General features: G+C 55.1%; 5 protein-coding genes across 5 annotated transcripts; 1 reads left to right on the plus strand and 4 right to left on the minus strand.

Annotated features, from left to right (window-relative positions):
- Positions 1-588: 588 nt before the first annotated feature.
- J4E93_008728 (uncharacterized protein) lies at positions 589-3,386 on the minus strand (the record flags this gene model as incomplete). The annotated part of the gene is made up of 2 exons (XM_049346626.1): positions 589-818; positions 869-3,386. The coding sequence occupies 2 exons, from the start codon at positions 3,384-3,386 to the stop codon at positions 589-591; spliced, it is 2,748 nt and encodes a 915-aa protein (XP_049196046.1).
- Positions 3,387-4,573: 1,187 nt separating this feature from the next.
- J4E93_008729 (uncharacterized protein) lies at positions 4,574-6,387 on the minus strand (the record flags this gene model as incomplete). Its single annotated transcript, XM_049346627.1, has 5 exons — positions 4,574-5,215; positions 5,265-5,341; positions 5,398-5,800; positions 5,852-6,213; positions 6,264-6,387. The coding sequence occupies 5 exons, from the start codon at positions 6,385-6,387 to the stop codon at positions 4,574-4,576; spliced, it is 1,608 nt and encodes a 535-aa protein (XP_049196047.1).
- A 1,091-nt stretch (positions 6,388-7,478) lies between these two features.
- On the minus strand, positions 7,479-8,589 carry J4E93_008730 (uncharacterized protein; the record flags this gene model as incomplete). Its single annotated transcript, XM_049346628.1, has 3 exons — positions 7,479-7,580; positions 7,639-8,120; positions 8,169-8,589. The coding sequence occupies 3 exons, from the start codon at positions 8,587-8,589 to the stop codon at positions 7,479-7,481; spliced, it is 1,005 nt and encodes a 334-aa protein (XP_049196048.1).
- A 944-nt stretch (positions 8,590-9,533) lies between these two features.
- J4E93_008731 (uncharacterized protein) lies at positions 9,534-10,723 on the plus strand (the record flags this gene model as incomplete). The annotated part of the gene is made up of 4 exons (XM_049346629.1): positions 9,534-9,563; positions 9,619-10,051; positions 10,109-10,135; positions 10,194-10,723. 4 exons carry the CDS (start codon positions 9,534-9,536, stop codon positions 10,721-10,723), a joined length of 1,020 nt encoding a protein of 339 aa, XP_049196049.1.
- A 436-nt stretch (positions 10,724-11,159) lies between these two features.
- Positions 11,160-14,104, minus strand: J4E93_008732 (uncharacterized protein; the record flags this gene model as incomplete). The annotated part of the gene is made up of 7 exons (XM_049346630.1): positions 11,160-11,797; positions 11,875-12,611; positions 12,686-12,735; positions 12,783-13,686; positions 13,740-13,836; positions 13,892-13,913; positions 13,964-14,104. 7 exons carry the CDS (start codon positions 14,102-14,104, stop codon positions 11,160-11,162), a joined length of 2,589 nt encoding a protein of 862 aa, XP_049196050.1.
- Positions 14,105-14,789: the final 685 nt, after the last annotated feature.

Consider the following 14,789-nt stretch of genomic DNA (forward strand, 5'->3'; position numbering starts at 1 on the left):
TATTCGAAAGGAGACGTAAATGCGAGTTATTGTACAAGAAGGTTCTCGCTCGCTCGCTCACTCTTCGCCATGCTATGCTATGCCATCCCCGTCGCTATGCGTAACGAAAGTGAACAGAGAACCTCCCCTTAAACGCCAGCCAAGCGCCAAACAACATTGAACAACAAAAGAGTGCCATGTACTTTCATAACCAATCCAGTACTCTGCGAATGCGGTTGCGTTTGCGCCTGACCCTGCCACCGCCTTGTGTGGATGACCAACGGCCGAAGATGTACTCCGTTGCACTGCTACTCCGGGGGTGGCGCCTCGAAACGCGACGTTGAGGCGGGGAGCCAAGGCAGGTACTTTCCAGAAGGGCAGAGGATGTCGTGTTCCGGTCTTTCCAATGTTTCTTTTTAGATTTGTGGGAGGTCGGATATGCGACCTCGTGTGGGGGCTTCTCCGTCGTTGTGTCCTTCTCCACGGACCTGAAGGACTTTCACTCTGTCCTTCGTTCTCTTCTACAATCCAACTAGCGTAAGCGCGTACTCGACATGTTCTCAAAGGAACGATAACACGGAGTGCCATGCGCAAAGCTATTCATTGCAATCACCTTCCTTCATCGATCTCAACCTTCCTGGGCCTGTCGCGTTCGCGCTCTCGCTCTCGCTCGCGGTCGTCGTGGTCGCTCTCATCGTCGTAGCGGCGGCGTCGCTCACGGTCGTGGTGGCGACGCTCTCGGTCACTGTCACGCTCCTCGTCATCCCTGTCGTCCTTGGAACGGTGGCTTCGCCTGTCGCGGTCGTCACGGTCGCGGCGGTCATGGTCGTACTCCTCTTCTGCGTGTATGTTAGTACTGATCATGAATCAAGTCCCGTTGTCAACGTACCTCTGCTCTCGCGGATCTTCTTGGTGCGATCAGCGAGCTTCTGGATTTCTTCCTTGGTCAAGACACGCAGCACGATGACACAGTCCATCCGCTCTTCGAAGCGCTCCTTGGCTTGCTCCAGGGCTTCAGGGTTGACGAGACGACGATCGATCCTTGTCCATCGAGCTCCGACAGGAATGTCCTTGCCCTTCAATGCGTCTTTGTGTGGTGCAACACCCTCGCGAATAGGCTCAGGGTCCTCAGGGAACTTCTCAGTTGGCTTGCGAAGGATGCCCTTGACCGGCGCGACGGGCTCCTTGGGTGGCTCGACAATCACTACGCTCTTTCCTGTAGACTCCCTCTCCATTGACTCCGGCTCCTGCACCATGCCTCCGTCATAGGTGCTCACAGGGCGGTCCCTGGGAGGAGACGCACGCGAGCGTTCTTCGGGACCTCGAGACCTGTCACGCTCGTCCTTCTTCCTCCGTCGCTCCTTCTCGCGGTCAGAGTCGCTGTCCTTGTCGCGAGTGCTGCGGCTAGCACGCTCTGCTTCTTGCTGGATGCGTCGTCGGTATTCCTCGTCAGGGTCCAGAGCGGCTTCCTGAGGTGCGGGGTCCCTCCGGCGTTCGGGTTCGCGATCAACGTAGTGGCGTGGGCGCTCCTCGTCGCTTCCCGCAGTAGACAGTGCAGGCGCCTTGCGAGAAGGCACCTTCTCCCTCTCATCATCTTCGTATCGACGCTCGCGAGGCTGAGGGATGTAATCGGGCTGCATCGGAGGGTAGTCGGGAGCTGCGATCGCTGCGGGAGCAGCGGCTGGGGCAGCGGCCGGGGGCGGTGGAGGCGGCACGAGCGAGTTGCGGCGGCCTTCGGATTTCCTCTCTCGTCGCTCGTCAGGACGGTCTCGCTTGTCACGCTCATCGTATTCCTTCCGACGCTCACGCTCACGCTCTCCTGATGAGTCTCGGTCGCTACCACGGTCCTTGTCACGGGACTTCTTCATGTAACCAGCGCCGGCCAAGGTCGCTGCTACGCCTGCTGCTGCACCAGTGATGGTTTGGACCAAGCCACCTTTTTCTTCTCGGCCGCTCTCTCGCTCACGGGGGCGCTTCTCGTAGTCCTGTGGTGGAGCAACATCCCTATCACGGGAGGAGCGAGGTTCAGGCATGCGTGCCTCGGCGCGGTCTGGCTGGTAGTAGTGGCTGCTAGGCTCCTGTGGCCTGGGTCGAGGAGGCTCAGCAGGAGGGTACAGAGGCTGTCGGTCCAGAGCGTGGTGGTCGTGTGCGAGGCTTGGGGGGCCTGGTGCAATGCCGAAGCCACGGCTGGTCACTTCGCGGTCCTCAAAGGCGGTGCTGTGGCGCTTGTTCTCAACACCACGGCTCGGGCGCTCGTAGTCATCGCGGTAAGCGTCTCGGCGGGGCTCCTGATGAATAGCGGCAGGAGCGCGAGAGGTGCGAGAGGAAGAGGATCGTGCGAGGCTTGAGTCAGGGTAGGGATCGTACTTGGGAATTTCGCGTGCCCCCCGTTCAATCGAGGATGATCTGCCGTGGGGCCGCGGGACGCTGTTGATCTTGTCGAAGCCACGTGTGGACGGGGGAGGACCAAGGTCGCGAGTGGAAGCACGAGAGGGGCGATCCGCAATCATGCTGGTGGGGCGAGAGCCACGTTCCAAGCTGCCAGCACGTGGCCTCCGCCAGGCTGGCTCTGTGTCACGGTACATGCTCGCGGGGTCCGTGTAGGAGTAGCCATCGCTGTTGCTCAGGTCGGCAAGGCGCGACGGGGGCTTGCTGCTGTCGTGGTAGCTGCGGCCGCCACTTGTGATACTGTAACCCCGGTCTGCATGATCCCGGTGGCGTGCGGGCTCGACCTCAGCAACGAGCTTTGTCAGGTGGCTGCTGTCGTCGACGCTATAGACCTTCTTATGGCCTCGTGAAGCGGCGGGAGTGATGTAGGTGTCGGATGCCTTGGCATGGTAGGAGGGGGTCAGAGGGCTCCGTGGTCGTTCGGTGTGGGTGTGGGACGAGTACGGGGTGCGGAGTGGCAGCGAAGTCTGAGGCAGGGCGCTGGTGCTCACATTGGGGCGGGTCAGGTCGTTGGTGTTCCGCCGTGGGCGTCCGGTGTACGAGTCGTACTTGGTGCTGCTCGCGTGGGAAGAGGTCGTAGGGCTGGGCGTGTAGTAGGGTGTGTGGTGCGAGGCGTGCGAGGTGTGGGAGGTTCCAATGCGGTCGACGCTGGAGCGCGGCGAGCTGGGACGGCCATAGTAGGACGAGGTGTAATAGGGGTCGGCGAAGGTGCCCGTCGAGGACCTGGCGGGGTTGGAGTAGCGGCCTCGCGGGGACGAGGGGCGGTTGTAGCGCGTGTCCATGCCGCCTGACAGAATGGCGGTCTTGATATGGAGCGGAGCAGTTTTGGCGGCAGTTTTGGCGGCGGGCTGGGTGGACAGCGAGTTACGGCGTGGGGGAAGGGGCGGCGCAACGGTGCTAGAATAAGTATTCGACCTGAGGCCAGGCGGCTTAGTGGGGAGGAGAACGCTGCCCAACATCGTGTCAGCCCAGCCGTGGTTTCAAAAAGGGAAATGGCAGGCAGGTGGTGAAGAAGAGAAGAGCAAATGGCACCAACGAAAGAGAATTAGAAATTAGGCCTGGCGAAGAAGAAAGCCGCAGCTCGACGTACATAAGGGCGTTTGGACAGCGAGGATGCAGCCGGTGGGCTCAGCCAAGTAGGGTTCGACGACTAGCAGCGCGAACAGGTTGCCCGATGGTTGTAGGATAGCCCAAGTTCCCTGGCGTGAGTGGTGACAGGGGGCGGGGGTACTGGCACGGTGTAAAATCAACGTGATATTTGCAGGCGGCTCCCAGGGTGTGCCCAGCAGAATGCTATGGGCTCTCGTGGTGGGACCGCGAGGCAGCGAATGAGGCGGACAAGCGCGGTGGGGGGCTAACGGCCGATGTGCACACGGCGATGGGAGCGATGGGGTGCAGCGCGCGACACGAGATGGACAGTAAGGATAGACAGCAGGAGGGTGAGGATTCGGTCGGGTACAGAGAGCGTGCCCAGGCCGCCGCCCGCCTGGTTTCGAGGGTGCGTGGAGAGCGTCAGATTGCCTATGTCATCGCCCTCGCTTGGGCCCGTCGACCCTGCACGACTCAGCCACTGAGGTGCCGGCATCTCTCGCCGCACAGAAACAGGGTCCGCTCCTCCTACCAGTTGATAGAACAGATTTCAGACTAGCTACTGGTGCTGCAGAGGATTTACCACGTTCCACCTCGACGCTTCACTCTGCCCAGGTGCCCACTGCTGCCACAGGCACGTCAGCCATGCGCGCTCGACCTGTCAACAACGTCGCCCCGCCGCCTAGCTGCCCTCTCTAGCTGTTACAGACGTCTTCCGCCGCCCAACTGACCCCGCTAGCTCGGGATAGCCCTGTGATACCCAACTTGACCGCCAGGTCCGCCATGGCCTCGTGACTCGTCCGGTGCGACTGCCCTGCCCGGGCCGACTCAGCTCCTCGTTCCGTTCACGATCTTCGCTGTATGAACACGTCGTACAGATCCTGATGCACAGTGTAGTCGAGTGTTCGCGATCGATTGGTCTAGCTACACATATACGGCCGGCATTTCTCAGCTACCGAATCTTCCTCGCGGTACTAATCCGCCGGACGCGCCGCAACGTAAGCACTGAACATTGGCTGCTCTTGCTTTTTGCCATCGCCTCCTCCCGCCCGATGCTCTACACATCCTCGATCTGCTCAACCCGCGAAGCCTTGCCCACGCCGCTTTTGGTCGAGTCGGCATCGTCCGTGGCGTGATGGTGCCTGAGCTGCTTCGCCCGCGACTTGCTCGGCACCGTATCCTGAATGCAACCCCTGATGATGTTGCCCTCGAACAGCTCGCCGATGGACTCCAGGCGCACTCCCTTCGTCTCGGGCACGCAGAACACTGTCCAGATACCCATGACAATGCACAGCGAGCCGAATAAAAGAAACGTTCCGTACGTAATGTTGTCCAGCATCAGGGGCGTAATCTTTGCGATGACAAAGTTAAAGAGCCACTGCGTCATCAACGAGGCCGCCATGAGCAGAGATCGCACATGGTTAGGACTGCACTCCGATGCCAGCACGAATGGGATCGGTCCCCACCCGAACGAGTAGAACACGACGAAGAGATAGACGCACATGATGGCGAAGATTGCGTTGCCATCCAGCTCACCTGTGGGTGGGTGGACTGCCTGGTTGACGCCAATGTAGTACATCGCAAAGGCTTGGCCCATCGAGCCGAGGATCAACGACCACTTCCTTCCGAGTTGCTCGGTGAAGGCCATCAAGCCAATCGCGGTAACGACGATCTTGACGATACCGTATACTCCAGTTGCCTAGTTGCATGTTAGTCTGGCTCACATGCAGTCAATACAAAACACGTACGAATAGCCCGGAAGAGTTGCCAGTAAGGCCAATCTGCTTGAAGATTTGCGGCGCATAGTAGTTGATCGAGTTGGTCCCTAATCACCACGTCAGTATATGCCTCAACTGCAGATTGCATGTCGGAACTCCTTACCGGTCCACTGTTGCCAGAACATGAGAATCACAACAAAGCTTGAGCGGTACAGCATCTTCTTGCTCGAGCAGGCAGCCCTGAGCTGAGCCATCATTGGCATCTTCTCATGGCCGTTAAAGTCCGCAATAATCTCGTCTAGCTCCTGCACCACCTCAGGGTCCTCGACGCTCTTGCCGCGGACGTGGGCCAAAGCTTTGGCGGCTTGGCTAAGCTTGTTCTTCTCGACGAGCCAGCGGGGAGACTCATTCATGAAGAGCATGCCCACAAGCAGGAAGGCGCCGGGAAGCATCTGGAGGGCAAATGGTACACGCCATTTTGTCGCGTCTGTGGGGCTAGTGATGTCGAGCGATATGCCGTAGTTTACGAAAAAGGACAGACAAATACCAGTCACGTTGAAGAGTTGCTGTTAGCGTTAGTGGGTCGGTTCCAAAAAAGCAGCATTGACAGGTCATACCATGCATCCAATACAACGTCCTCGGATGGCCCTTGGCGCATTTTCTCCAATGTAGGTAGGGACGACCGCTGAAATCAGTCCAACGCCGAAACCGCCAATGACGCGTCCAATGTAAAGCTGTGTAAGACTTGTCGTGCCAATTCCGCATAAGGTTTGAATCAAAGAGCCAATGATGAAAATGACGTCCGCAATGATCAGAGCCCATTTCCGCCCAAATGTATTTGAGACGTAGAAACTAGACAATGCGCCAAAGAAACACCCCGCCTGAAGGACAGACACGATGTTTCCCTGCAGATTGGCAAAGTCTTTGCTGTCCTTATCTAGGGCGAATGAGTGCTGGAACGCGTCCATGGTCAATACACCTACAAGCGCGTTAGCCATGATCATTGCACGTGCGAATGCGCACACATACCTCCGATAAGACCCGTGTCCCAACCGAACAGCATTCCACCAAAGGAAGCCACAGCGGTGAGTACATAGGCGCGACGGTACGTCTTGATGTCCGCCCACACCTCGGACATGTTGAGCTTGGCCATGATGGCAGCGCGTCGCAAAATTAGCCAAATAGGACAGAAGAAAAGCCCTCACGCGAATGTGATGGCGATGGCGATGCGACGAGCGGTCAAAGAGACAGTGATGTCGATCAATGTAGTACCTAGGTAAGGTAACATCGCGGCAAGCATCCGACTATATATCGTCAGTTTCCCCCAGCAGCCAGCACCAGCCTCGCAGCGCCCAGCTAGCCAAACTCCGAAGCCAAAACCCGCAGGCAAAAGGCGAAGCCTATTTGGCTTGGCTGTCGGCATAGTGCAATGCGAAAGTCGGGGATATGACGTGGGGACGTATCGTGGGGACTCCAGATGTGCCAGTCACAGGGCGGAGGGCCCCATAGCTGGTGGGTCGGCATGGCGGATGGTAATTATCCTTCCATTCAAACGCCGTTGCTGCGATTGTGTTGAGGCTCTTGCTGTGAATCCTACGGCTGCAGTGTGAGGAGACGAGTCAAACGGCTGCAGGGCTAACGGACGGGATGAATCGCTGCTTGTGCAGTGCTGATGCAGTTTCTGAAGGAATCCAGTGTGCGGATGTGTTCACGTGCGAAGATGTCGGGTGCCAGACTAGGCCCATGCTTAGCGTTGCTTACTGTACGGGCGGTGAGCTCGTCTTGTGCATGTGAAGAACCTAAACAGCAGCCGATGATTTCTCGAACGTGCGATATTCTCACGATGCAAAGACCGACTCCAGATTTTACTCTTGCAGTTCCCCTTCTTCTCCACATCCCTTCAAAGACCGACCCCAGGTTTTCCTCCTCCACATCGTGCCTCCGCACGGAAGCTAGGCGATTGAAATTGCGACAAGCTTCTCATTGGCTTGGCCACTAAGCAATCCATATGCCGAGCCAAGTCGCCGGCTCCGATGCTCTCTCATTTGGCCCCTAAGCCGACATACGGCCTGATGAACAGTAAGTCCGGAACATGGAGCGGCGATACGCAAGGCTTTGTAGATATAACCATGTCAAGATCACTTTGATGCAGATGAATTGTTGTATGCCAATTGTTATCATTTCTTCATTACCCATTCGAGCACAGATGTTTCCAATTCGAAGACCGATCGTCCAGACGATCAATCACAAGTTTGCCTTGCCCTTCTGTTCGGGTACTTGCGTCAACAGCTTATCGCTCTGGATAGCGGACTTCAAGTTATCCAAGACCAATATCTCCATGTCGCGCTGGAAGACGTTAGTTCTACTACAATCGCAATCAATGGGTTTAGACAGCGTTACTCACCTGTGTCTCGTATGTGCCGGTTCCAACGTGAGGCAGCAACACCGCCCTCTCGCATTCCAGCAGTCCAGGGTGGATCTTCGGCTCCTCCTCAAACACATCCAGTCCACACGTCCAGACCTTGCCGCTCTTCAGCGCGTCCACCAAAGCGGCCTCATCGATCAATGCACCTCGTGCAGTGTTGACGATTATCACTCCATCCTTCATTGTGTTGAACTGCTCCTTGCCAATTATGTGCGTAGTCGACGGGTTGAGCGCCAAGTTCAAACTGAGCACATCGGATGTCTTGAGCAGTTCCTCGAAGCTCACGTACTTCGCGCCGTTCTCCTCGTTGGGCGGCAGTTGGTTGCGGTTGTGGTATTGTATCTTCATGCCGAATGCCTTTGCGCGATGTGCGACTGCCGAGCCGATGCCGCCCATGCCTAGGATACCGAGTGTCTTGTTCTTAGGGTCGTGACCGAGGGAGAAGTTACCGCGCCATTTGCCTGTGAAATGAGTTAGTAACTATATGTCGAGAAACTGGAGATACAAACCGTTGTTGACTGCCATGTATGCCTGCTTGATATTCCGCAGCGCGCCGAGCATAAGCCAAATGGCAACGTCTGCCGTCGCGTCGTTGACCGCTATCGGCGTGCTCGAAACCGATATTCCCTTCTTTGTGCATGCTGCGACATCGATGTTGTTGTATCCCGCTCCGTTGTGGCAAACGTACTTCAGGCTCTTGGGGAGAGCGTCAAGCAGTTCCGCGTTGAAATCTCCGGTAATCGGGTTTGAGTCGTTGCTTCGGTAGAGAGCATAGATGCCGTCAAATTCACCGCTCTTGCACTTTGAGATGAAGTCTTCTCGGTTACCATCGGGGTACTCGTGCAGCTTCGATGCTACTTGCGAAACCTGCTGCCATTCTTTTTGGGCATGTGATAGCTTGCCGATAAGAAGTGCTGCTCGTTGCGACATGGTGGATAGGCGATATGCGAAGGAGTTTGAAGGGCGATTGAGTACTCTGGTAGAATGGAGGGGTCGAGACGAAAGAGTTGCCGGTTAATGTTATCTTGAGCGCAGCGGCGTTTGGTAACCTTTTATTACGTGCTGCCAGATCCACCAACGGCGCTGCTTAACGCGGCCTATCTCGGACCGAACATATCTGATCGCGACATCGAGCGTAGTAATTTACTCCGCTCAATTGGCAGCATGCCATTTTGCTATCCTAACTATTGTGTTGCTACAAATATCTGTGTATTGAGTGAGATGATGCAACCCCACCATCACGGCCTCGGCTGCCCCGCCATCGTCACTTCCAAAACATGTGCAGCAATGATAATATCCGACAACAGGAACAAATATCTGCCCAAACCTCCACGCAGTAGAGACGCTTCTATTTGCTTTGTTCTACCACGCTTTGATTACGCGACTGCTTCGCGTTCAATGATGACGAGTAGGGAATGCGCTCGGCATTTGACCTTGCCAGCTTGTGCGAGTTCAAACGCCGACAAAGCACGTGAGTGAGCTAGCCTCTTTCGTTCGCACTAATCCCGATCAAATCAAACGTCGTTTTGACAGGTCGGTGGTCTGCCATCTCCCGAGCCGAAGGATGCAGCTTCCAGACTCACGCGGAACGCCTTCAAGATCAGGCAGCTACAAGGCAAACATACAAATGGCTGCCTACTTCAGCCTGGCTTCCAAGAACCTCAGAAACGTACGAAACCAGCAAAATGCATGTATCCATGCATTCATGGCGTCTATTTTGGAAGCTTTGGTGGCTTTTGGCCAAGTACTTCACATTGCACAGATATTTATATAAGATTCTGTAGTCTCATGGAATGTAGTATCGAAGTTCATCATTGAAACCCAGCATCAAGTACCTCACATCCTCCCATACACATCGCAAACAAAACATCGAAATGGAACTGAAGAATATCGCAATCCTCGGGGTGTGCCTACTCGCCCGAACTGTTCTACAAGACTCCCCACTAACACATACAACAGCCAGGAGGCAACGTCGGAAACGCCATAATAACCGAACTCCTCAAAGACAAACCCCGCTTCACCATCACAGGCATAACGCGCCCAACATCATCCTACACACCACCTCCAACCATCACCCACCGCACAGTCGACTACACATCTTTCTCCTCTCTCCAAGCCGCATTCGAGAACCAAGACGCAGTAGTAAACTGCATCACAGGCGGAGCCACGCATTACGAGCCATCCAAACTCATCATCGACGCGGCGGTCGCTGCAGGTGTCAAGCTCTTCTTCGCTAATGAATTCGTTGGGGAGATCACGCGAGAGGCGTTTAGAAGGTTACCGGAAGCTTTTGTGGGTGGTAAATGTAGGATTAGAGAGTATCTGGAGGGATTGGGGAGGGAGGGGAAGATGGGGTGGACGAGTTTGAATGGTGGGCCGTTTTTTGATATGTGTATGTAATTCCTCTAACTATTCGACTTGAAGCGTGATACTGATCAGCATATACTAGGGTTGATGAAAGGCCCCGCAGGCTTTGGTAATCTTCTCCCCATCAACTCCAAACCATCACCATCGCGCTAACATATGATGACCAGACATACCCAACCGCCACGCCCGCATCTACGGCTCCGGAAACCAACCCTTACACTGGACGCCCCTACCCACAATGGGTCTCGCAGCAGGAAACATGCTCCACAACCCCGACCCCATCCTCAACCGCCCCATCCTACTCGATCCCATCACCCCTTCTTCTACCGTCACGCAAAACACCCTATTGCGCACCCTTGAAAAGCTCCTCGACACCACCTTCACCGTCTCGCACGTCGACGTGGACAAGATCCACCGAAACGCTTTAATCGTGTTGGAGAAGTGGAAGCAAGGCGGTGAGCGAGAGGAAGAGAAAGCGCAGATGGGTAAAGCGATGAAGGGGTTGGGCGCGTGTAACCAGTTCTACGAGGGCGATGACGAAGGTCATGCCGAGGAATTGAAGCGAACTGTTCAGAATGAGCTCGTTGGTGTGGAGACTATTCACTTGGAGGATGCAGTAAGGGATGCGCTGGAGCGATATGGAAAGGACTGTCCGGTTGTTGAGGGCATGTTCAATGTGGAAGCTTGTGAGGTCTAGACCGCCTATTGTTACCAACGTATTGTGCAAGCTCGAATTTTCACCATCAGACTTGTATATACGGTTACAAAGCACCATTCTGGCATTGAACATTCTGTCTATTCTGCTGGGACGAAAGTGAACGAACATTAAAGGCGACAAATCTCCTGAGACCATCTTTATAAGCAAGGACACTTGGGTTAATGAATAAAACGGCACCAACATCGTGACACACTCAATGGTTGCGGGAGGGAAGTAAGCCTGGTACAGTAGTATGTATAACATTTGTGTGGTATACTACACGCTTTTTTGGTGTTGTACAAAGAAACTACAGTTGCTGATTGCTCAGACATGTCGCTGTCTCTATCTCTCTCTATTTTGTTCTGAACGAATGTGCCCAGAGGCGCGATGTTCATATCTCTTGCATCCATAGTGCTGGCAAGTGTACGCGACACTCTTAGCCACCACCAGGATCGTACCCTTCATACCCTGGATAACCTTGACCCCCTTGGTATCCGCTTTGATCTTGACCGAGACCTGATGGCTGGTCTGGATCCTGAAAAGCCGCTGCATCCCATTCCCACTGATCGAAAGTCGACTCGTAGGGATTTCCATAGAACAGACTTAGTGGCTGGCCATAGTCTGTTAGCCCAGCGGTGGGATCGTTCAGATAATCGCCCCCAGGAGCGTCGTAGAGATAGAAGTTGCCTGTGTTGTACTGCGAGTAGATGTTGCTATTGAATGGGTCAGCGCTTGGCCATGCAACATCTGACTGCTGCAACGTAAGAGGTTGACTGTACGGCTGATATCGCTGCTGTGATTCAAAAGTCATATGCTCTATATCTTGTTGTTTTTGGTGCTGATCCGTTATTTGTGGCTGTGGTAGTCGACGACGGGCCGCCTCTTCTTTGGTCTGCTTATTCATGACTCTGGCGATAATGTTGTATGCGTTCTCGCTGACTGCGTCGACGGGTTTCATCGAATTCAACCATCGTATGAGCTTATCGATGCAGGCTGTAATGTGTGACTTTTCGACCGTTAAGTGTATGCCGTCCAATGACAACTCGAGAAGTAAGACCGTAAGGGCTTGCATGACTATAGGAGTGGTTAGCCAAGCCCCATATCGCAATGTGTGAGGTTCTTACTTATATGAACAGCACACCACCACGGACCGTGTCCGTAAAACCATGCAGGGTTGGGAGGATCTGGCAACATGGAAGTGAGATCTAGAGCTGCACCTATGCAGGCCTCAGCAGATTTCTGGTTGAATCGAGTCGACTGTTCGCTCTGGCCCTTTATGCGCAGGTCTAGCCGGCATAGACAGGGCCGGGTGATGTAAATTTTGGCGTTGTGGTAATAGATGTAGAGCTGCACCTGCTCTCGGCTCAGGTTGCTCTCTGAAGTGGCAGCGGTCGCTGTTGCTGGACCCCGAACCAGGGAATGCAAGGCCCAGGCTTCTAAATCGTCAGACAGCGAAGCAATCTCCTTTTGAGCAGCCTTCCAGGACTTGGCAGACTTTTGTGCGGAATACAAGCCAGACAAGATCTTGTCCATGAGGATATCAATCCTAACGTAGGCTACGTCAAACGGATCTACGCTGGTTTTGATCATGGACTCGCCAGCAGAAGACTCAGATGCCTGTCTGATTGCAGCTGATGTGGTGGTTTCACGAGATGATGAATCCAGTTCTGTACCCTTTGCGCCTGGTGGCGGTACAGTACAGTCAATAGCGCTTACAGTGCGTGGGCGCCCAGTTATGCAAGTAAGAACACATTCGATGGAGTAAAGTGACCACCAAATCTGGGCCAGGGCCTTCTTTCTCTTGGGAGACATGGAAGGGTCTTCGTGTCTGAGGTGCAAGCCTGCGGCCTGTGCGTGTCGAAGGGCGATGCCAATCATGTACCAAGCTCTGCAACGTCCTTGTTAGCATACTTGCAGGCTACAAAGGTGAATGTGCCTTCGTTCATCCGAAGCACGACGTACCTGCTAACATGACCTATTGTCAAGTAGTAGAAAGACAGAAGCCCAAATGCCTAGACATGGGTCAAAAGATGTTGGGTCCAAATTCAATGGATCTTACCTGAATCAGCGCTTGATCTGGCTGCGCAACGAGAGTATCAATGCTTTGGAGCTGCAATAAATGGATTGCTCTCCACATATACACTAGGTGATCACGATCGTCGGCTTGCCATTCGGCGCCGATGAGATGAGAATAGCGTGCACCAATAGCGAATACGAGGTTCATAACAGCCTTCCACTTTGGGCAGACGACCAGCGTAGGACTGCCCTGATCCTTGGCAAAGTACGTTTTCAGTTGAGCTTCGAACATGTCACCTAAGATGGGGAATGGGCTGTGCACAACTGCCTTGTAGTAGTCGAACAGCCTCTCAGCCGACTCAGCAGAGGGTATGACGTGTGGATCACCAACATCGATGTCGATGCTGGATTTGTCAAGGTAAAAGTAGTAGCCAGAAAACTTGTCATGGTGCGGAGAAGGGCGAGTATGGCTCTGTTGCTGACGCCCGCGAAGCGCTTCAGCACGCTGGTTAAAGGCGTCGCCGTCGACGCCCGGTGGCCCGTAAGGCATGTTGGCAGGTTCGCCCTCGGGCTGTTCGATCTTGGTTTCCAGGGCTCTGAGCCACTGAACGTGCGAATTGTGACCCATGTAGCCCGTGTTGTCTGCCTCATCCGTATTGAGAATGTCCTCTTGGACGAAGTCTAGATCTTCGTTGGAGCCGACTGAAGCTGAGACGTGAGCTTCTCCCCCATCTACAGAGGTGGCGCTCAGAGCATCGTCATTGGGGGAAGGTGACGAAGCTCTTCTTGCGCGCTTGCCATGAGAGAGAGCAGGTGTTGGTGGAGGAGGCGGCGTGTCGTCTTCGAAAGATGCCAAGGTATCCTCAACTCTCTTCTTGCTCTCATCGTCAAGCTGGCTGCTCACTTCAATCAAGAGTGCAGTCAAGGCGTGCGATTTGCGTTGAGCTCTTTTGATAGTCAGATGGGGATGTGGAGCAGATGAACAAAGACATGAACAGACCCTTTGAGGCGGTCCTTGCGCTCCAGGTCGTAGTGACAATCATTGTCCTGCCGTTGACAGTTGATACATTGCGGACGGTGGCCAGAGCATTTGATCTCTGGGGCTAGTCAGCAAGCCGAAGTTGTGCGATCTGGACATGAGGAAGGGCCCACTTCGTTTACGGCACTGCGCGCACTAGAAGCGGACGTCAGCACCGGCCCAATCGTACAAGAGAGTTTACTCACAGCCTTGCTCACTACTTCGGTGCGGACCCGAGGAGTTCTTGTGGCAGGCGGCATCTGGTATCCATGGCCAGGAATTCTTGGTATGGCTACCTTTGCCTCCCTGGAGCTGGAGCCCTCGGGCGGGTAGCGGCCGTTGTCCATTCACTCGGACGTGACCACCTGCAAGTGCTGGGAGAAGGGGCGAAGCACGTGCGCAGAGGCGGAGGTAGAGGGAAAGACTGAGGCGGAGACGACGGTCCGCCTAGATGTCGTAGCGTGGAGTTACGAGTGCAGTCCTTATCGGAGTAGCAGCTGCGTCGTGGTGACGGAACGGGGGAGCATTCCGGCAGACAACCTTTACGCGTTGACCATTATAAGCCAGAATCGGGTAGTTTTCGAGACGAGGAGGGCGCCTATTAGGCGCTTTGTGCCGTGGCCAATGGGCGTCGAGGCGGGCGACGTCATGTTGTGTACGAGCAGGCAGGCACGTACGTAGGCGAGGAGGGAGGTCGAGGTCCGCGAGCCCTGCACCACCCACGTGCAGTATAATAGCAATATTCAAGACGGCGCGGCCACGACCCGAATCGCATATCGGCCTGACAGGTGAGCCAGCTACTGCCCATGGACGAGAACCTGCCTCCAGCCCGCTCGCAGCTCACCCAGCGCGCGGCTCTATCTCGGGCGCGGCCTGCGTTGAGTCTGCAGCGGATTGTGGGCGCAGGAGCATGTGAAGCTTGTCGCGGCCGCATCACCAAGGTAAGTCGGCGGCCGTGCGCGAGCTAAACCCACCCACGCCTCTGACACGACCAGTGCTCGACCGAACGTCCCCAGTGCTCAGAGTGCCGGA

Source organism: Alternaria ventricosa (genome assembly GCF_023758065.1).
Source record: "Alternaria ventricosa strain BMP 2768 chromosome Unknown scaffold_18, whole genome shotgun sequence".
In the NCBI taxonomy this organism is placed as follows: domain Eukaryota; kingdom Fungi; phylum Ascomycota; class Dothideomycetes; order Pleosporales; family Pleosporaceae; genus Alternaria; species Alternaria ventricosa.